Source organism: Venturia canescens, chromosome 4, assembly GCF_019457755.1.
Source record: "Venturia canescens isolate UGA chromosome 4, ASM1945775v1, whole genome shotgun sequence".
Lineage (NCBI taxonomy): Eukaryota > Metazoa > Arthropoda > Insecta > Hymenoptera > Ichneumonidae > Venturia > Venturia canescens.
Window position 1 is genome coordinate 6,444,882 of NC_057424.1, and position 20,747 is coordinate 6,465,628.

At 35.8% G+C, this 20,747-nt stretch overlaps 5 protein-coding genes across 9 annotated transcripts; 2 read left to right on the forward strand and 3 right to left on the reverse strand.

The window, feature by feature from the left end:
* Positions 1-80: 80 nt before the first annotated feature.
* AdSS (adenylosuccinate synthetase) lies at positions 81-6,686 on the reverse strand. Its single transcript, XM_043417764.1, has 6 exons — positions 6,166-6,686; positions 4,237-4,339; positions 2,174-2,537; positions 1,452-1,844; positions 686-942; positions 81-566 (listed from the first exon to the last, which is right to left on the reverse strand). The coding sequence occupies exons 1-6, from the start codon at positions 6,370-6,372 to the stop codon at positions 517-519; spliced, it is 1,374 nt and encodes a 457-aa protein (XP_043273699.1). The 5' UTR covers positions 6,373-6,686; the 3' UTR covers positions 81-516.
* A 1,047-nt stretch (positions 6,687-7,733) lies between these two features.
* Positions 7,734-10,330, reverse strand: Max (MYC associated factor X). 2 transcript variants are annotated; one of them, XM_043417780.1, is made up of 4 exons: positions 10,105-10,330; positions 9,912-9,971; positions 9,272-9,506; positions 7,734-8,780 (listed from the first exon to the last, which is right to left on the reverse strand). In XM_043417780.1, exons 1-4 carry the CDS (start codon positions 10,141-10,143, stop codon positions 8,641-8,643), a joined length of 474 nt encoding a protein of 157 aa, XP_043273715.1. In that variant the 5' UTR covers positions 10,144-10,330; the 3' UTR covers positions 7,734-8,640. The 2 variants fall into 2 exon arrangements, with proteins under 2 accessions (XP_043273715.1, XP_043273714.1); XM_043417779.1 differs by having other exon boundaries at positions 7,734-8,822; positions 10,105-10,329.
* A 180-nt stretch (positions 10,331-10,510) lies between these two features.
* On the forward strand, positions 10,511-13,028 carry LOC122409885 (protein SFI1 homolog). 3 transcript variants are annotated; one of them, XM_043417774.1, is made up of 3 exons: positions 10,511-11,388; positions 11,464-11,718; positions 11,831-13,028. In XM_043417774.1, the coding sequence occupies exons 1-3, from the start codon at positions 10,924-10,926 to the stop codon at positions 12,938-12,940; spliced, it is 1,830 nt and encodes a 609-aa protein (XP_043273709.1). In that variant the 5' UTR covers positions 10,511-10,923; the 3' UTR covers positions 12,941-13,028. The 3 variants fall into 3 exon arrangements, with proteins under 3 accessions (XP_043273709.1, XP_043273710.1, XP_043273711.1); XM_043417775.1 differs by having other exon boundaries at positions 10,511-10,878; XM_043417776.1 differs by having other exon boundaries at positions 10,511-10,878; positions 11,499-11,718.
* Positions 12,951-16,476, reverse strand: LOC122409884 (Nucleolar protein 14 homolog l(3)07882). Its single transcript, XM_043417773.1, has 5 exons — positions 14,726-16,476; positions 14,533-14,662; positions 14,276-14,440; positions 13,606-14,114; positions 12,951-13,309 (listed from the first exon to the last, which is right to left on the reverse strand). Exons 1-5 carry the CDS (start codon positions 16,474-16,476, stop codon positions 13,057-13,059), a joined length of 2,808 nt encoding a protein of 935 aa, XP_043273708.1. The 3' UTR covers positions 12,951-13,056.
* Positions 16,477-17,159: 683 nt separating this feature from the next.
* On the forward strand, positions 17,160-20,641 carry Trm1 (tRNA methyltransferase 1). 2 transcript variants are annotated; one of them, XR_006260786.1, is made up of 10 exons: positions 17,164-17,433; positions 17,505-17,637; positions 17,749-17,936; positions 18,143-18,365; positions 18,510-18,803; positions 18,886-19,053; positions 19,165-19,323; positions 19,583-19,773; positions 19,906-20,286; positions 20,477-20,641. XR_006260786.1 is itself a non-coding variant. In XM_043417777.1 (9 exons), exons 1-9 carry the CDS (start codon positions 17,300-17,302, stop codon positions 20,231-20,233), a joined length of 1,818 nt encoding a protein of 605 aa, XP_043273712.1. In that variant the 5' UTR covers positions 17,160-17,299; the 3' UTR covers positions 20,234-20,345. The 2 variants fall into 2 exon arrangements, 1 of the variants encoding a protein (XP_043273712.1); XM_043417777.1 differs by lacking the exon at positions 20,477-20,641 and having other exon boundaries at positions 17,160-17,433; positions 19,906-20,345.
* Positions 20,642-20,747: the final 106 nt, after the last annotated feature.

Sequence of the window (20,747 nt, forward strand, 5' to 3'; positions counted from 1 at the left end):
ATTATTCAATAGGAATAGATTTTAAATAAAAATAAAAGAAAAGCAAGGAAATTGAGTGGGCGAGTAATGGACGACGGTTATTAAATATTTGTACAATACCGTGAAGTATTCTATTTATGGATATGACGAATATATACACATATAAGTCAAATAACACGATATTATTAGCCCTTTCTTCCCTCGCCCTCTTGCCCGTAGTTCATAAATTCAAATCAAACAGCAATTAATGACTATTTTAAGATTGACATTTACATTATACAATCATAATAATTCATGTTCTATTAAGTTAAAACGCTTGTTTTTACTGACTTCCAACTAACATACTACCTTCTTACACAAGCCAGTTTCTTGAAAGGTTTTTAAATTTCTTCTTTCCGTAAGTTCTCTTCTTTTTTTTCTTCATTTCTTATTGTGCGTGCATCAGCTTCTAATTGTGAACAATACATTTATAGTCGTTATCCTTAATAATACACTGAAAATGGTGCGCTCGAGTAATTGGCTAAACTCGTTGAATCGTCAGAGGGCAATAATGCTTTCTCGGCCTGCTCCAACACCGATCCACTTGACTATAAATAAAAATTCAATCATGAAGAATACTTCAACACAAATATATTCTGCAAGCCAATGACTTAATTTGCTCATCATCTCGAAATTATCTGCATTATTCTGCAGACTTTTCATTTACCTGGAATATCCAAATGTTCTTCTATCAATTCAACGTATTTTCGTGCATTTGGCGGCAACTTTTCCAACGATCGTACACCCTCCGTGGTCGAACGCCATCCTTCTACCGTCTCGTATATCGGCTCGGCACGTCCAAGCTCCACAGCTGAACTTGGAAAATAATCAATTTCCTTTCCATTCAAGCGGTAACCGACACACACCTTTATGTGCGGTAACGTATCGAGGATATCCAGCTTCGTTAGACATATTGATGTGTACCTGTTACGGAGAATTAACAAATATGCTTCAATTTGCATCGATTAATCCTCTGACATTTGAATACTGACCAGTTTTATTTCCACTGATTTGCGAGAATTTAGTCTCCGTATATTTTTTTGATATTAATTATTGAGAATTGATGTGATATCTTTATTATTTTTTTTGTGATGTTTAATATTCGAAAAAATTCGGTTGACCATCCCGTTTTCGATCTAACGGGTTTTGAATTCGAAATTCAATAACTTCATGGCACAAGATCGTATTTCTGTTGTGCCAATATTTGTTACAATTCTCTAGAATGACTTTCGAAGCAATTGTTGGCCGTTGATTTTTTTGTCTATATTTTATCCATTGCTGACTCAGAATATTTTAGAATTTCTTCTAAAGTACTTTTTTAATAAGGTTTTGAAATTCGAATGTTCTACCCTTTTTGATATTTTCCCCAGAAACTCCTGGTTTTCGGGAATAGATTTTAAATGACATGCAGTATTTTTATTTTATAAACTGACCCATTGACCAAAGCTGTGAATTTGAGGAGAGCCAAATCCAGCCATCCGCAACGTCGATTTCTCTTGGTCGTTACGCCAACTTCGTGACCTCTCGATTGAAGAAGCTCACCGATGGAATCGCGAAGCTCGGTCGGGAATGGTCCGTCGCCAACTCTCGTCGTGTATGCTTTAACAACACCGACGACTTCACCAATGGTCGTCGGTGGTAATCCGAGGCCGGTGCACACGCCTCCAATACTGCAGTTTGAGCTCGTCACGTACGGATAAGTACCAAAATCGATGTCCAACATCGCTGCGTTTGCTCCTTCGACCAATACCTTTTTACCGCTTTTCAAAGCGTTGTGCAAATAAGTGACGGTCTCTTTGACGAAAGGTCTGATTCGTTCGGCGTATCTGCAGATGAAAAAAAAAAAAAAAAAATTATGTAAACTGCGAGTGTTTTATCAAAGTGAGATTTTATCAACTTTTTATTTGTCGAATAAATCGTCTATATAAAATTGAAGAGTAAAAACAGCACTACTATTGCAGCTCTAATAGGAAAAATCACGTCGATCTATTATGAAAATCTATAAAAAATGTTACGAAAGCATCTGAGGAAAGAAGATTCCGAGATCAATGATTACCAGAGTTTCCGCAATATTAATAAATACAAAATAAAACCATCGTTGTAATAATTTCGGTGCAATAATATTTCAATGGATTTTCCTGCCGTGTGATCTCACCCCTTATAGCGTTCGAGTTCCGATTTAACGTCGACGTGAAGAGCGGGAAACATTCTTTGGTAAGAAGCAACGAGAGTATTGAATTTTTCCGAAAATTTGTCGAAATCACCGAGGAGATCGCAGATACGAAGTCCATTTCTGGCTGCTTTACTCGAGTACGTTGGACCGATGCCTTTCTTCGTTGTTCCCAGGGACTGAGTGCCTTTCTCAAGTTCCTGAAAACCATCGACTTGCTGATGGAAATCGAAGACGATGTGAGCACGATCCGATATGACGAATCTCTCGCCCCAATCCTTCAAACCTTTGGCCTCGTTCTGCTCCAATTCCTCGAACAATCCCGGCAAATGTATCACGACACCGTTACCTGCAAAATACAATGTACCATTTAATCGAGGTCGTATATAGATATACACACGTATTTGCTGTTAAATTATTACTGCGAGACTTATAAATGTCAAACTCATAATGTCATACGATCTGGTAACAAGCGGTACCAGTTACGAATTATTAAATCAATGGATACGTGACAATTAAACTCGGTCTTAACAAGAATATAACCAGTAATGAGTTTTTCCACGCTGTATTTGAAAAAAATATAGTTTTATGACTCGGACTCGTTTCTTATTTGAATCTTTACGAATCGACTCATAAAATTAGAAATTACGTGGATGAAAAAATTTTCACGTAAATATCAGCGACCAAAAATGTTATTCTATTGACATTTCATTACATATCGATTTGACAAAATCCGAAAGACCCGCGTTGAAACGTTAAAAGACCCTTGAAGCTTTCAAATCGTTGGGGCGTTGAAAAAATATTTTTATTTTTAAACTGAGATAACTACAAAAAGTGGATTTTCGATCCAGAATGCTGAATCCTAGAAAATTTATTCAGTTGGCTATATTTTTGTCGTTGCTAATCTTACATTGTTTTGTTTATTTCCGTATCAACGGACATGAGCGTCTGTTTCATTATTCGATAATTTTTTATAAAAAATTCAATTATTCTCCTTCAATCGATTTATGTCAAATGAAAGTAGTAAAACAATAGTTTTGGACTCAACTTTTCAAATGAATATTTGATTAAAAAGTTTATAACCCAAAGTATGCGAAAACAATAAATTTTCTTCAAAATTGAATATTAAAAATGAGAATATTCCAAAACATTGTTGAAAAGAAAATTGTTAGATGGTGAAAATGAATTTTACTTTAGTTGTTGGTACATTAAGAAATACGAAAAAAATAGCAGACAGTTGTGAACAAAAACCAACATTTTATCGATACTCCAAAAGTATTTCCTTTACAAACCGGAAATACGGTGTGGTGGTTAAAACTGTCGGGTAACAAACCGGATAATTTTACATATTCTGTTCAACGAATTCATTTGCAAAGGTATTGCCTTTTTTATATTATTCTTCTATTAGTGGATTGAAATAATGGCGTATCAAAAACGGCGAATTTTATTCAGATTATTGTCAAATCGATAAAAAGATGATGAGTGAAATTCGAAAGCGAATATATTATTTGTGTTTTTTATATTTGAATGTATAAATCATCCTCGAATCCTTGAGACGGTGGCAGTAGAATTTATAGGCATGAATGCGTATAAAACCAAATGAATAATCACTCGAGATAAAAAGTGAAAAAGATTGAGAGGCATAAGTGCTCCGAGTGCGTATAAAAGTTGCAGTCCATTTTGACAACATTTTATTACTTTGGTAATGATGAACGAGAAAAAATGCTGGAAGGTAATTTCGTTTTCGTCGAATAAATGATAAAAATATCTCTAAACGGATCATCAACGTTAAGCATCTTATGCTGCATACCAATGAAATATAGCGAACGTTAAGTTCAATCCACGTTATACAACCAATTGTTCTCTTATCTTTATAATGCCATAATACCAGGCTAATCTGTTGATATTTTGCTTCCTTACACTTCGATAACACTCGATTGTAGAGTCTAATGACTCATAACTGGAATCGAAACAAATGAAAATCGTTTCGAAGTTACTGTTGTTCTGTTTTGTTGTTTTTTTGTTTGGATTTAATTTGATGTCTTTACCTAAAACGGATTTGCATCTTGGATTGATAATTCCGCTAGGCAGAAGGTGAAAGAAGAATTGGGCACCCTCTACAACTACTGTATGACCTGCGTTATTTCCTCCCTGTGGAATAATAGAAATAATTTTTCATGTTCGAAGATTGACATTGGTGAGAAATGAAAGGAGAGACAAATGTTGAGGCTGAGCGTGCAAAATGATCGTTTATTTTCCTCTTTGTCTGTATCTGGCTATTTTCTTTTGCTTCTAATCATTTGAACTCAATACTGGAGCTCATGGTGACATTATTGAAGCGGAAATGTTACACTGCAAGGTAAGTATAGAGATAACTGAAACACGAACACTGATAAACCGCTCTGACCAGGACATCAAGGTTTTTATTCCCAACGAGACAATCCTTATTTCGATATTAATGAATATTGTTGCATTTGCATATTCGCATAGTCTTATTCACGCAGCTTGTATTCTCTTAGAATTACCAGTTTTTTTTTTTTTTCTTTGCGGACTATTGACAGTATGTATTTGCATGCATTTACATTTCTACAATATTCAAGTTTTCATTGTAAGCTAGGAACCCACAAGGCTCTCGTACATGGATTATAACGCTAACGAATTCCTGTTTTTTGATAATAAAGGATTTATCAAAAAATTTGACTTTCTTAGAGCAAAGTGGCAAGTAGCAATGTTCTTCTTACAAATTGGGTGAGTCAAAAAATAAATAGCATCTGCCAACCTGTTGAGATCTTGAAAAAACTGGTGATGGATAATTTGAGAGGAAAGAAATGATGGAGGACTTGTTCGATCTGGAAAAATCTGTCTGCACAGAAAAATATGATATTTCTTGGAATAAATTGGCTGGCAAGAATGAGATCAAGGTCAGCATAAATTCGTAGGAATTATTATTGAATTGAAGAGGTCGAACGTTAATTGAAAAAATTAGCGTAATCGTTGATGCGTCCTGCCATTACGCATGATTTTTTCTAAAGATTTTCTGTTTCGTCAAAAATGCGGGCTATATTACGTAACGCGAAAAAAATCTGAAAGAAGAAAATAAAAATACGTATTCGAGGTGTTGATGTGGGATCTCGGGAAGGTGGGAAAAACACAGTTGAGAGATGCATTGAGGAGGGAAGTGTGGAAATTGTCCGAAAGTTTTTGCAATCGCTAAAAATTCTGTTTCTAAAAATATGTTGACCGCAAATTGTTAGCCCCCACTCTTTCCACCCCCAACAAGGTCTTGATTACAGCCAACAAAAAGTCGAGTGGATTTTGAGCGGGATTTTCTCGAGTATGTGCGATTGAAGCTGAATAAAAATAAATTATACTTGGCAATGATCGCAGGAAAAAGAAAATAAATAATTCAGCTGATTTAAAGTCAATAGAGATTCGAGATGCATTTTTTAAGGTGAAAAAATGCAAAAAGTTGAGTTGGACATGTGTTGAAAGTACCCCACATGTGATCATTAGAGGGCGCTCGAATCCGAGCCGCGAAAGGACGGGAGCATGGGAGGGAAAGAGAGAACAGCGACAAAGAGAAAGAATAAAAAGGAGAAACTAAATACGTAACGAAAGTACGTGGAGACAAGTGTTTCTTTGCATCAAAATGACGAGATAGAATATTACCGGCATTACGTTAGCATATTTCGCTATATATACATATGTACACTCTTATATTAGCAGATATATAAATATCTACACTCCTACATGCATATACATGTAACCGCCATGTTGTGGGAAGGGGTAAACTTTTGTGAAAGATGGCGCGAAGCCCCGTCTCGTGATTTCAAGCGTATAAAAGTAACAAACGGCGTATATATCTATACGCATATGAATATATGTATACAAGGGCAATGAGAAGAGGAGCAAGTTTGTTGTGTGTAAAACAACAATAAACAGAATTTAAAGTAAGAGTTGTCGGAAGGTTCAAATACCTGACAACGGCAGACGACATCGGCGTCAGATGCAAGCATGTCGACGACTTTTCCTTTACCCTCATCACCCCATTGTGCGCCTAAAACAACCGTGACCTTGGACAAAGGGCCGGATGTCGAAGTGCGTTGTTTCTTTCTCGGTGAACCGAGATTTCCATCACCGTTTGCCTGCTGTGACGAATTTTGTATTCTCGTACTCGCCGACATCTCGTGTTTCGATGTGTAACACCGTTGACAAATGATACGAAATATTATTTCCCTCGCTTTTTATCGACACTGTTTTTTCCTCGTTGAAAACTCGTGTTCCAAAGCACGATTTTCTTCTTGGATACCCACGATTTGCCAAATCTTCCGTTCTTCCGATGTGTGTCTGGACTTCAACCGTCCTTAAGAGCCCGGATAACAAAATGATCGGGCTCGCAGTTACACCTTTCCGAGACACGCGCCACACATCCACACACCCACACAACCGACCGCGTTAACTGACGAAACACGATAAACGAGAAACGAACGAAGCGAGCGAGCGAGCGAGTCACGGATTGCACGATAGAGATGTAGAAGGCGTATATATACCTCCATGTTAACTACTACTCTCTACCAACGAAGATCTCTACACTCGCAACCGCCCTCTTCCGGTCGAAACTAGTAACCTCTAACAACTCTATACATTGAAATGCAAAGCTTATCTTTATATACGTGCAAATATACACAAACGTCCATTCAAAATTATGGTTCTTGTGATGAGTTTTTAAATTTTAACTTTTATTACCAAATCATGTCATATTGCAGTAATTTTTTCAATTCATTCCGGAGTATTTCGTGACTTCTATCACAGGAAAAACAATTTACGATCTGTTTACAAAATCTATATATTTCGTGCTCAAATACGATCGAAATCTATTTTCGACAAAGTTTAATGTGACTCGTTCGATTCATTGTAACCTATAGCTCTATAGCTGTTGATAATTGTATTCATTACGCGCATTGTTTTTGCCTTTTTACAGAAAAAAATATTAACGTACCAAAAACTATGGACGCAGATATACAGTTTTTTTTTTCGTAAACTTACGTAAACCCATTCAAATGAAAAAGAGAAGCACCACGATTTTGTGTTGTGCTCGTTGAAACTTCAGGAAATGAGAATAAATAACCAGTCATATGTTGGTATACATCGATCTTTTTTTTATTTTATTAACATTTGAAAGAATTTATACTGATCTCGTATTCCTTCGAAACGAAAAAATGTATAAAAGTAAAAAATTACTAAAATTCGTTTTTTTAAGTGTTAGAAAATATCGTAAAAATCGCGTAAATAATTTACCCATGTATTCAAATGTCGCGATCAAAAACTTCGAGAGTAGTTCGCTAAAATCGACTTTCATGTATGCTTATGAGTATTTATACTTGATTAGAGCAATAAATAATTTCATTTTCTTCTTGCTTTTGCTTTAAAAATGTTTTGTTTTTATTATCAAGCTGATAATTTAATGTTCACGAACATCGGGAAGATTGGATAATTTGGAAACATCTTAATTGTTTGTAGAATTATGATTATAATTTAAATTAAATACGGAGGAGTGATCAGTAATTTATTGAAATGGAAAAAGACCACAAATCATTTACACATTTTTTTTATGAGTATATTCAATCAATTTGTTTTGGATGAATAACAATTTGCCTTTTGAATCAATCATAAGTACAGACAATGATGAGTCAAATTAACACAAAGTTCCGTACTAATTATAATTGTAATTTCACTGTTCATACTTTCACATAAATTTGCTAAATCTTTTATTTGCAAATTTGCCTTAAAAATATTTTTTTTGTTGATAGTTGCAGAATTTGTTTGGCGGTAGAATTTTTTTTCTTCAAAAACCATGTCTAATTTTTGTTAAAGAAAAATAGAGGAACAAAATTTTGTTATTTGTATATTGTTGCGAGTGCTTACCAGTCGAAAATAATAATTAACAACACCCTGATATAAGCCCTATATACAAATTGACTGCAGGGGATTTCAACGCATAATCTACGAGCAACGATCGACCATTTAGATGGAAAGTGAAAACGAAAAAATAACATTACATCTACAAGTCGAAGAATATAGTGAGAAAACACTCGTAAATAAGTTTAAAGAAATAACAATAGAATGAGAAACAAAGCATTGCGCATATCTAGATGATAAACTAAATTCATTTTTATCTGTTGTGTACGAACAGACTAATATTTATTCTCTTAAATAAGTACCTACTTTACAATATGTTTACATAATACACTTATATAATTATTCATAATTACAACAAGTTGATTGTGTTTTTTTTCTTCCGGTTTTTTCATTTATGAATTGTTTTGTTCTTGCGATTTTTCTTAGTATTTTGTTTGTTTGTTTTTCTTTACAAAATAAAGATTCGATTAGATTGTAATGCGAAAGCGAGCTGTGGTTTTTTGAGAAATGGGAGGGAGGGGAGAATGCTCGGGTCAGTGATGAAGTCCCGCTATTTTCAATTTCTTTGGATGACGTATCGCTCGGCCTGTCTCACTGTCAGAAGACTCAGACTCCGAGTCATTGTAGCCGCCAATCCCTGCTGAGTCCGACTTGGAAACTTCGCACGATTCAGCTGCAAAGTTTCCAGTGATCTTGGCTTTCTCCAATGTACGAACTTTGCAGAAAGGGCATACGTTTCATTACGAATATATACCAAAAACAATATTTTCTTCAAGCTTTTTCAAACTTCTTCAATCTTTGTCATAAATAAGGCTATTATCCAAATCTATAGGTTTTCTTATTTCTCTTGCTTAGAAACCAATATGAAGATATCTGTGTATGCGAGTCACAATGGACATCGATCAAATATTGAAAAGATCATTTTTGGCTCCTATCGATGTTAATATTGATAGAAAATATAAGCAACTCAATCCCCTCAAGTTTTGTACAAATAATGATTACAAATCCATGAAAGTGATGAAAACTGCATTACATTCACATTAAAATGATCAAATCATCTTCATACAGTTCATATGATTCAATTTTTGACACATACAGAAATACGAAAGAAGAAAGTATTGTTTTTTCTTTCTATCAAAGCTTCTTTCTCTTACAAATACTCACTTTGTGATTCGAGTAAACTATTTTGCCTCTTAAGATCGTCAATATCTTGTTGATGCGACGAATTTTTGCGCCGCATGAACTGTATGTATTCTGCTGCTTTTTTAAGTATCTGCGCTCTGCTTGCTACTTTTTCACCTTGTAGCGCTGGAACGGTATCTCTCAGACTGGAAAAGCTATCTTTGATGTGGTCCCTTCGCTTCCTTTCCAATGCATTGTGGTGAGCCCTTTTTTCAGCCTAACAATGTATTTTTGTTTGAAAATATTAATGATGACACAGGACATAAGTATTTTGGGTTTGGATACCATGATAGTTTGTAAACATGATTCAAAACATTGGATTTTTTGACTGGAATTCATCTCTGGGAGGTTAAGTTGTGCTGACATAACATGTCTTTTTGTGGCACATGTAGACGAAAAATTCCAAAAGTAATGAGTAAATTGAAGTATAAAACTGAAAATAATGAGGTTCGTGAAAAATTCACAAAATTATCACTCAATTAAAAACAAGAGGGGTTTTATCTTTCGCGATCTTAGAGTTCAATGGCCTAACCATTTACGTCTCATTCATTGCAACGAGCTTTGTCGACACTAACGAACAAGATTTTAAAAAAACATGGAAAAAAAAAATTTAGCCGTTTACCTGAGAATAATATTGGGTATTATTCGAATGGCGCTGTCTTGAATCGGAATCATCACCTTCCTGGAGTCGACAAAACATGTAAGGAAACGAACAGAATGAAAGTAAACATGTAAACCACCAATAGAAGCGATTTTTTTGGGCCCATAACGCTCGTTTATTGTTTACGTTGGGCTCGAGGCTTTCGGGGACTCACATCACTCTCGATGTCGATATCACGGTCATCGTCACTCATTCTTGTTTATAACTAACGAATAACACGTGAATAACGAAACAGCTTCGATTTTTTATAAAAGGTTGAGACAACCTGCAACAACTATCGCGATCAAGCGAAGTATTTTGATTTTGTTGACCAAAGACCAAACTCCTCAACCTTTAGCTGCTATGAGATGGGATGGCTGGCTGGCTGACTGAGCTTAACAATTTCGCCAACTTTGTAATGCAAAATGTTTTTGCTAGGGATATTCGGAGGACTCAAGATTCTAACCTAATGTCAAGATATATTTCTAAATGTTGAGCACAGATGTCACCACGGTCGTTTCGTCGATAAAAAAGATTTGCCGACAGAGATTCTCAACTTTTGCGTTGACAATTGAGCCGGGGCATGTCAGAAATCGGCGGGCTAATTTCTAACTTCTCTGCTGGCAATTCGTTAATTATTATAAAAAATAAGTCATTTCATCTTCAAAAGTGGTTTATAAATTAGCTAAAGCCAGTTTTCCTTTAATCGTTATATAAGTCTATACTAGTTGAAACGAATAATGAACTTTGAAATAAAAAATAAATAAATGATTAAAAATGAATATCATATTCCAATATTTTTTTGGGTTATGCCGATTTTTTTACCGTTCATCCTTAAATTATAAGAAATATTAGTCGTAATTAACAGTTGTTCGGCACCTCTAGTTTTCATTCTATTCGACCAAAAGTCGCACCGAATAATTTAACCTCGACACGTTAATGAAATAATGTATTTTTTTTGCGTTCGTCCGTTATTATTTTCTGCAAATGTGTAATGAATGAACGAGTTGGAGAACACGTAGTTTCGCTAGATCTAAAAATTGAAGAAGATTTAAAGATTTTTCTAGACTGTTGGAAAATTTATACAACTCACAAACTAAACAGGAGATTGGCAACTCATAAAGCTTTCTATTCATACAATATCCGACTCGAGCAGAAAGTCTTAAATTCCCTTTTAAGAAACTGTATTGAAGCCAAAAAAACGAAATCTTCCTACAGGAATCTTTGCATTGAGCCGGAACAATTTGCAGAATATGATAAAGCGCGAGAATTTGAACGTCAAAAAATATTGAAAAAATCTTTCCAAACTTGGTATAATTATACAAACAAGAAATGTAGAAAAAAAATATTAAATTCACGCATCTTTCATCTCCACTATGAAATATTTCTACGCAAATATATCAACGATTGGATAAAAGTTCATCTAGAGAGAAAACAAATCATTGAACTCAACGACAAGGTTCATCAATCAAATAAAAAAATAAAATATACTACCTATGCAATTCTGAAACTTCAAAGATTATAGATATTTCAGGCAACCAAATTTTATCGTCGTTCGACAATACAAAGATTCTTCAGACTGTGGGTGGACAAACGTAATGTCGGCATGTTACAAAGAGCTTGCTGGAGGAAGGCCACGATGCATTGTGACAGGAGAATGTTGAAAAGACATTTTTTTCATTGGATCAAGTACTGGAAGATAAAGATCGAAAGACAAAAAAAAATAATCGAAGTGGACGAATTTCATGTTAACAAATTGATGGCCAGAAGTTTAAAAATGTTACTGCGGGTCAGTGGTTTATAACTCAGGTCTGAAAAAAGTCTTTCTGACGAGACTTCAAGTGTAGCATTGAAAAAAATGACCAATGTGCATTCAAGTTTCACTGTTCATTGAATTTCAGAATTCATGCAGGGCTATTGCAGAAAGACAACAAATCGAGAAAGCGGTGACTTTTTATGTCAAAAAACTGGAGTGTAGAATTTTTAATAATTGGACCGATTACTGTCGTAGGAAAAGAGAATTCACAGATAAAGTAAAAGCTGGGCGAGTCAAAATCTATACCTCTTTGAAAGTGAATACGATGAAGCAATGGCGTTTTTACGTGTGGCGTAAGAAATGTTGCAAAAGAAAAAATAAGTTGTCTTCGTATCATTACAATCGAAAACTCACAGAAAAATCGTTAAACTTGTTGAAAGCTTATGTGCTCTACAAAAGGAAGAAAGAAATGCGTTTGGCTTACCTGAACTCTAGTATAAATGAGATTAAGTCGAATATACTAAACAGTCACATCGATACATGGAGAGTGGCTGTTGTGAGAGTTTCTCAAGAGAGGCAAAGAGTACATCACGCTGAAGATCATTGGCGATTCCACCAAATAAAATTCTATTTCCAAGTCTGGAAAGAATTTTTCAAAAACCACAAATTAAAGGTTGAACGAAATGAAATTTTGAACGAAATTGGGAAAACTGTTTTACTCGAACGATACATGAATCGATGGATAAAAAACTACGAAGCTTATGCAACGGTGCGCTTGAAGGAAATTGAAGCTGCATCGGAATACGAGAGAAAAATAAAACTGCGGTTGTTTCGATCTTGGAAAAAATACGTGAATGAGAAACTTCTGCAAAAAAATGAGATTGAAGAAGCACAGCAAATTCATCGGAAAATGTTGCTTCGAGCAGGCCTTAAAGAGACATTGAAGAATTGTCTCTATACGACTGAATTACGCTATGAAAATCGTTTGAGTTGTGTCACAAAAAATTGCATCGATAATTTTGACACGATGAAAAAGTTTTTTGCTCAATGGCTCTCTTTCGCTTGGGCGAATAATAATCAAAAATTTCGAAAACCAGCAACTCTTCAGGAGAAGAGTAAAAATACTCTGAAACTCCCTATCAATTCTATTTCGACTGAGCTCGTCTTTCCAGAATATATGCTGAAGAAAATGAGACGATACGATATTGCGAATGAATATTCTCATGCAGGATTTTCTTTACACAGTCGACTCTGATTTTCGATAATTAACTTGTGCGTACAAATACCTTTCTTTATTTGTAACATTAATAAATTGTGCTTCTTTTTTAAGCACATTAAATGTATTTGACAAGTCTGGTCGCAATAACGATACTATTTTCCTTTTTTTCTTTTCATTTCATTGAATTCACCCTGCTGAACAGATGCTTCGCTCAAAATCTCCTTCACTTTCCTCTTTCTCTCCGTATCACTCTTTATCTGCTGTTTGATTTGTACTTTGGCTAAGAACGCTCGGTCCCTTCGAACTTCTCGAATCGCGCTCTTCGTTTCTTTCTTTATCTTGTGAAGCAATTTTTCCCTGTCCGCTTTCTCCCTTGACATTGGTCTGTGCTTTTTACCATCGTATCTGTAAAAATCGGGAAAAAATAAGTTCGAAGTTGAAAGATTTATTTACCCATTTGTGGAGGGGAAAGTTTAATGAAAATCAAGATTTTCAGTGCTATAATTAGTGCTCATAAAATTTAGCTGGCTGATTTTTTCAAACCCAAAGTCATAGTAGCAACTCAAAACAAGTTCATTCAGTGAGCTTAGTCAATATCCTGAATACGAAGATTCTTATGAAAATTTTAATTTTTAAAGAGAAATGAATAAAAACCTGAGAATGCAAAAAAAATCTTTAAAAAATGGTCCATATTTACGTACACTCTTTCGATGCGGGGCTCGTACAGCCGCAAGGCTTTGGGTTTCTTCTTTTCTCGAACGATAAACTCCAATTTCTTTTCCGCCAAGCTCTCTAACTCTTGTCGGATTTTTTCTACATGTTTCTTCACATTTTTAGGGTACCTCGAGCGATCATTAATTTGCAGTAATTTTATAATGGGGAAAAATATGGCGTGTACAGCTTCCAATTCCTCGAACTGTCTTTTAAATTCGAGTGTCATATTAAGAGCGGTAACGAATGCTCGTAATCTGAAATCATCGTCGAATTCATTTTGCGACAAGTCACTGCAACGCATACATGGACTTTCAACGTCGATTGCCAAACTCTTTTGCTTCGCCTCCAATATCAACAAATTGCTCGTTTCACCCTGACTTTTGAACGGTGGAATTGTTTTGTGCAGTAATGGCGGTGGCTTCGGTGTTCCCAGATAAATAACGCCGCGCAAATAATTTATTACTGCCGGCGAAAACCGTTTGCTCATCAGAGTATACTGAAAAAATTTTTTTAAGGGAAGAACATTTTAAAAAAGGCTAAATTTCTTGGGCTCTTCTACATTTTTTATACGCTACAATAAGACATTTTCTGATTGTGACGAGTAATTGAATCCAGAAGAATATCATTTAATAAAAATAATAGCACATGAAAAAATACCTCCAACATAAGAGCGCAGACGAACAATCCTTTGGCAATATCGCGACGAGTTTTTATCCGACATCTCAACAATATTTGAGACATAAATACGAGACTTGGAGTAACAACTGGATGTCGAAAATCCGATGTTGGGAACAGAAGAGATATAATTTTGAACAAAATAAGCTGAAAATAATTTTGAATCAGATACGTTTTTGAGAGTTTAGAAAGATAGAAAGAACAAAATGGTATTCTGACAAAAATGATGAGTAGTCTACCGTTTCCAAACCAGGATATTTCTTTCGGTTTATTTCAAATTCATCGTGCTTATTCCTCAGGATGTTTTGAACGCATGTCGCCGTGTTCTGAGCACTCGCTTGTGCCAAATCGTAGAGGTGTGGACATAATCTAGAAAGCAGAAAAAAAAGTATACCTGGCAAAATGAATAAGATTGTTAATTGTGGAATTTACCTGTCCAAAATTTGGAAACACTTTGAAATGTCCTTTTCCGAGGTGACGGACGCGGATTGTACGATGTACTGCAATAGATAGTCAAAAACTTTACAAAGTTTCTCTCGATTCCCTTGGCCCAAGGTCCAATGATTGCATTTGACTATTCGCTCCAATATGATCGATTGATAGTCTGGATTGTGATCTTTTATTAATGTCTCAAACTCTTCGAAAGTTTCAGGAGCTGAATACGTGTAGGGCAATTCTTGACGAGCTTTTTCCATTATTAATTTTCTTCTCTGTAAATCGTTCCTTATTTCTTTTATTCTCTCCTCATTTTTACAATTTTCAGAGACTTCATTAATTATGGTTTCTGTATGAAAATCGGATTTTACAAACTTTTGTTTTGTTGAAGATTTTTTAGTTTTATCCTGCGACTCCTCTTCGTCGCTTGATGATTCAGAAACTTTTAAGTCTGATAAATCGTCATCATCCTCTTCCTCCTCTTCGCCCTCTTCTTCCTCCTCCTCGTCCTCTTCGTCTTTCTCTTCTTCTTCGTTATTGTCGGAATCTGATCCATTTGAGATGTTTGAACCATTTTGTAACTTTTTCGTTGCATTTTTTTCCTTCGACTTATGCTCAACTTTTTTGAAAATTTCGTCAGAATTATCATCCTGATTATCTTCTTCGTCGTTTGCCGAATGCTCTGAAACTTCTTCGTTCCCGGTTCTGTCATCCTTTTGCAATCGCTCCTCAACGTTGGTCGAGTCTTGAACTAGTCCCCTAGCCATTCCATCTGCATCATAAGCTAAAGTTTCTTCGGTGATGTCCTCAATGGCAAAATCGTCGTCCAAATCATCAGCAGATTTATGATTCCTTATGCGTGTCGTGTCTTCGGTAAAACCTTTCATTCTGGCTAATCGATCTTGCTCGAGCTCTTCCAATTTTTCTTTTTCCTCGTGCATTATTTCCTCCTCGGATTTCAATTTGTCAGAGGGAGTGGCACGACTTTCGTACTTCAATTCTCTTACAGCAATATCATAGTCATCGGCGCGTGTTTTTTCAACAGGTTCTTCGTTGTTTTTCTTTGAAGACGCCATGAGAGGCAAAAGATCTTTCCACTCGGAGTCCAGTTTTTCCGTAAGATCGATCGTCTGTTCGCGGACTTTTTGTTTTTCAGCTTTGCGTTTTTTCGACTCGAAAATCAATTGATCTATGAGTTCTTTTCGGGACAATGGACCATCGGATTTGGATAAAATTCCACCTCCAAAATGAGCCTCGCTGACGAACTTTTTGTCCAAACGACCATCTCGAGTCTCTTCCTCGTCACTGTACTCGTCATCGCTCTTAGGGTCTTCAAATTTTTCTATTTCTTCCAGTGTCTGACCGCCATGGGTCAAAACCTCCTCATCGTTTAAACTAAAAATATCTTTTTTCCTGTGCGATTTTATTCGTTCTGCTGCAAACCTTGCCATTGATCTTTCCTCTTGAGTCATCGATGCATTTTTTTCTCCTATACGTCTGTCCATGAAGATATTGTCTTTGTCTTTGTGTTTGTATTCCAAAAGCAACGTGTTCTTTCGCTTGTTCAAAGCTTTTGCTCTAGCTACTCCTGGCAGACCACGATCTGCTTTGTTCTTCCGGCCAAGAACTTTCTGCTTATCTCTGTTGATATGAACTTCAAATGGGTTGAGTGTTTTTTTGTTTTCTCTGTTACGTTTCTTGACAGCTGCTTCTGCTGAATTTGTTTTTTTGTTCTTGACTTTTGCCATTGTTGATGAATCGTTTCTGCAATTATGGTTTTGAGGTAAAGAAAAAGTTTGGTACAAGACTGATGAAAATAACGTATGGTCGGACTGGTGAATGCAAACTTTGTTACTATTTATTCAGGTACTATTGTTTTATGAGTCCTTCTTAGACGCAGTTCTCATTTGAAACATTGACAAGTTTTTTTGGCCATTTTATTTTCTAGGAATATATTTATAAATGATAGCAATGTTTGAAAAAATGATAGGTTAGGATTGTAAAAAATTGCAGTTAGAGAATATTTGTAGCACATTGTAAATAACGTCATGGTTAACCGAATAAAAAAAAGGAAATGTAGCACGAACTTTTCGATACGAAAACTAATGTACGAAAGAGTAAAAATTTTTTCCCCAGCAAGTATTCAGGACATAACCTCAAGGACACTGAAATATAATGCTCAGTTCTGGTAAAAAATTTTTTAATTTGGAAAATAGATTGAAATAATAAGTAATGAAATTTTCCCGAATGGAAAAACTTACTTAGCGGTTGATAAATTATTACGGAGTTTCTGTACTTGCACCACGTGTTGATTAATGGAAACACAATACTCGCTCCGTGAAGTTTAAAAACCTGCATAAGCTCGTGAATGAGTCAAAGAGAGATGAGACGACGACAGCAAGGGAAAATTGCCGGTCGGTGGCGTCATTAGCCGAACCACTATACCAGACTGTACCTACCACGTTGTTGTGTTATTCAAACACAACCTATAAATTGACAGATAAGCATATTACAGTTAAAAATTGAATTATATACGATTATCACGAAAAATAATTTCACAACGACAATATAATGGACGAGAAAAGTGATACTGACAATTCAGAATTCAAGAAACCAGCTGTAATATCCGAGGGAAAGGCTGAAATACTCTTGTTGGAGAAAAATGTGTTTTACAATCCGGTACAAGAGTTTAATCGAGATCTCAGGTATGAAAAAATGAATAATTTTGCAAAATAAAAACAATCTTATAAAAATGATTATTTTTTTCAAATTCTAGCATCGTCGTCCTAAGTGCTTTTTCAAAAGATCGCCAATTAAATAAAGAGGAAAATGCAACTGCTCCGTGTGACAAACTTTCACAAAGTCAACAAAGTGTTACAGCTAAAAAAAAGAAGGAATTAGAAAATGAAGTATATACAAAACTTATCAAGTTATTCCAGTGTCACTATACATGACTATGATCATTACAAGAATTTTGATACATTCATTTCTCATAATGATTCGGTGATTGAATTCTTCAGGATGGAATAACAATTTTAGAAGCTCTGTCAGCCACTGGGTTGCGCAGTATAAGATACGCAAAGGAAGTTCCATTTATCAAACAGATTGTAGCCAATGACATTTCAGCCAAAGCTGTCGAAAGTATAAAAAAAAATATTGCTCACAACAAAGTGGAAGATGTAGTTGTTGCAAGTCACGAAGATGCAACGTATGTATTCAAGTGAAAAACCATCAATTTCCTTAATATTATTTATGAGATACATTATTTATAAGTGTGAATATAAAATCACTAAGAAATTAAAAATTTAGAAAAATTCTGACCTTTCATGAATGATTATTAAAACGAGTATTAAAAATAGAGGAAAAAATCTAAAATGAGAACCGTTTCAAAAAAATTAAACATTGGCTTTTTAGAATGCTCATGTACCAGAGGAGAAAAGACCGTTTCCATGCCATTGATTTGGATCCTTATGGTTGTCCATCCATATTTTTGGATGGTGCTGTCCAATGTGTAGTCAACGGTGGTTTACTCATGGTTACAGCGACCGACATGGCTGTATTAGCCGGTAATTCTCCAGAGACCTGTTATGTGAAATATGGTGCTGTTTCCTTGAAATCGAAATCTTGTCACGAATTCGTAAGAGCATTGAAATATCTTTGATAATTATTTGTGGTCCGGAGTAAGATGATTTCCCAGACCATTCATATTTTGTATTATTATTGGAACTGACGAAATAACAAAAAAAATTGACGAATTAACAGTATTTTATGTTTTGTACAGGCTTTGAGAATTCTTCTGCAGCATATATCGACGCACGCCGGTCGTTATGGACGTTACATTGTTCCATTACTCTCGATAAGTGTTGATTTTTATATTCGCGTATTTGTACGCGTTCACGTTGGACAGTTGCAATGTAAAAACAACACGAGTCAATTGGGAATGGTTTACCAATGCAACGGTTGCGAATCGATTGCGATTCATCGATTGGGTTTGAGAAAACAGGATGGAGCGTACAAACTTCCAAATGGACCACCCGTCGATCGTCTGTGCAAATTTTGTCAGCACAGTCACCACGTACGTAAAAAAAGAATGAGAACTGCTCTTCATCGAATGATAAGAGTAAAGTGGACTTAAAGTTTTTCATTTATTATTGCAGATGGGAGGACCAATCTGGTTGGGAATTTTACATGACAAACGCTTCGTTTCGAAGCTCTTAAACAACATGTCTAACTCGGAGCTGGGCACGAGCAAAAGATTGATTGGTGTTTTAAGTGTTGTTCTCGAAGAATTGGATATTCCTCTTTATTACACTCTCGATCGTTTGGTAATCGTGTGCTCTATTTTTCTAAAGCCTCAACTCTTCCGTATAATCCACTGTTCAGGTGTTGTTGATTTAAAAAAATTATGAAACCCTTTTTACTCTGAAATTTCGTAGATGTCGATCGTTCGATGCCAAACTCCACCGATGGTTGTGTTCAGATCAGCATTGCTCAATGCAGGCTTCAAAGTCACGTATTCTCACGCTAACAAAGTATCCATAAAAACGGACGCTCCAAATGAGGTCATCTGGGATATAGTTCGAGCTTGGGAAAAGGTGAATTAAAAGAAAGTTCATCTAACTTAGTTCAACATTTTTATTAGAAAAATTCCTGATTCTATGTCAGGTTTGAGTCTGAAATTTAAACAGCTATAAAATGATCCTATTCCATTTCGATCTTAGAACCAATAAAACGTGGATCATTCTTTATTCTTCCACCGTATGAAAAACAACAGCATTCTTTCCGTAACCCGAGCGGGGAGGTTTTTTTTGAAGTTTTATTTATTCTTACGACCTCTGTGACTTTTGTTCACAGACTCATCAATCGAAACGGGATAGAATGGAAAAAGGCTGCCCCGCATTGGCCATTTTGGAGGCTCCTATAACGACCGACGTTAAATTCGATCTTCGACCTGACGCTAATCCTCGTTCAAGGCAAGCGCACATGTCAAGGTTCCAGGTAAACCCAACGGCGAATTGGGGACCAGGTGCTCGTTCGACTACAATGTAAGAAATGATAAATTACCAAAGAACAAATCTTTGGAGACAGAAAATGTAACCAACAAAACGTCCAGTTCGATGATAAGTTGAGAAGCTTGTTCGCTATCAATTATTCATATTTTTACTGTCAATTCACAGAGTCGATCCGAGCGAAAAAACCTCAAAGAGGCAAAGAAACCAAAACAAAAATACAAAGCACAAGAAGCAGTGGAACGTCGACAAGAAAGATGAGAAACAAATCGAAGGAGGACAAGAACAAGGAGCAATACAGTCGATTGAAGAAACGTTTTCGGAAGAGGTTGAGAAAAGTGTTAAAAAAAAAAATGATGTCGAAAACGTGGTTGGAAAAATTTTCTTAGCCACTGAATCTGAGAATTTATCGTTAAAGCGCACCAACGATGAGCCAGTGAATTCCGTGACTGGTGATTCGGAGCGATCTGCAAAAAATCTTAAAACTTGTCCGTGAAATGAGACAAGAACAGAAAGCGTTGATCGGTAGAATTGGGCCCCTGAAAGAATGTACAGTGTTATATTTTATCAGTCAATTGAATAAAAAGATACTCTTTTTACCACTAAAAGAAGCCAACGTCATTCAGCTTCCTCAGCTAGCATAGGCTGCTTTTACGAATTGCTGACATAAAGTCCTCTCACGACGTATTAGCGGGCTAATGTATTTTGTTTATCTCTTCTCTCTTTTTTGAAATTACAGGAAACTTCGATGGAGAGGAAAGAGGGTATTTCTAGGACGATAATACAGAAAATCGAGATGGTTCAACGCCAAATTCTCGTACTGCGACGTATGAGAGAAACAAAAAGAAAAGAGAGAGAAGAAGATGGAGCAGAGGGAGAGGGAAAATTCATGAAGGAACTGTAGGAAGCAAAAGACAGGAAACCTGGTCTTTCAATTTGCGACTGTTGAACGGATTAAGAAGCCTTTCTGGTGGCTCGTTCGTCACGTTCTTCCCTCTTCCCTCCGCGTT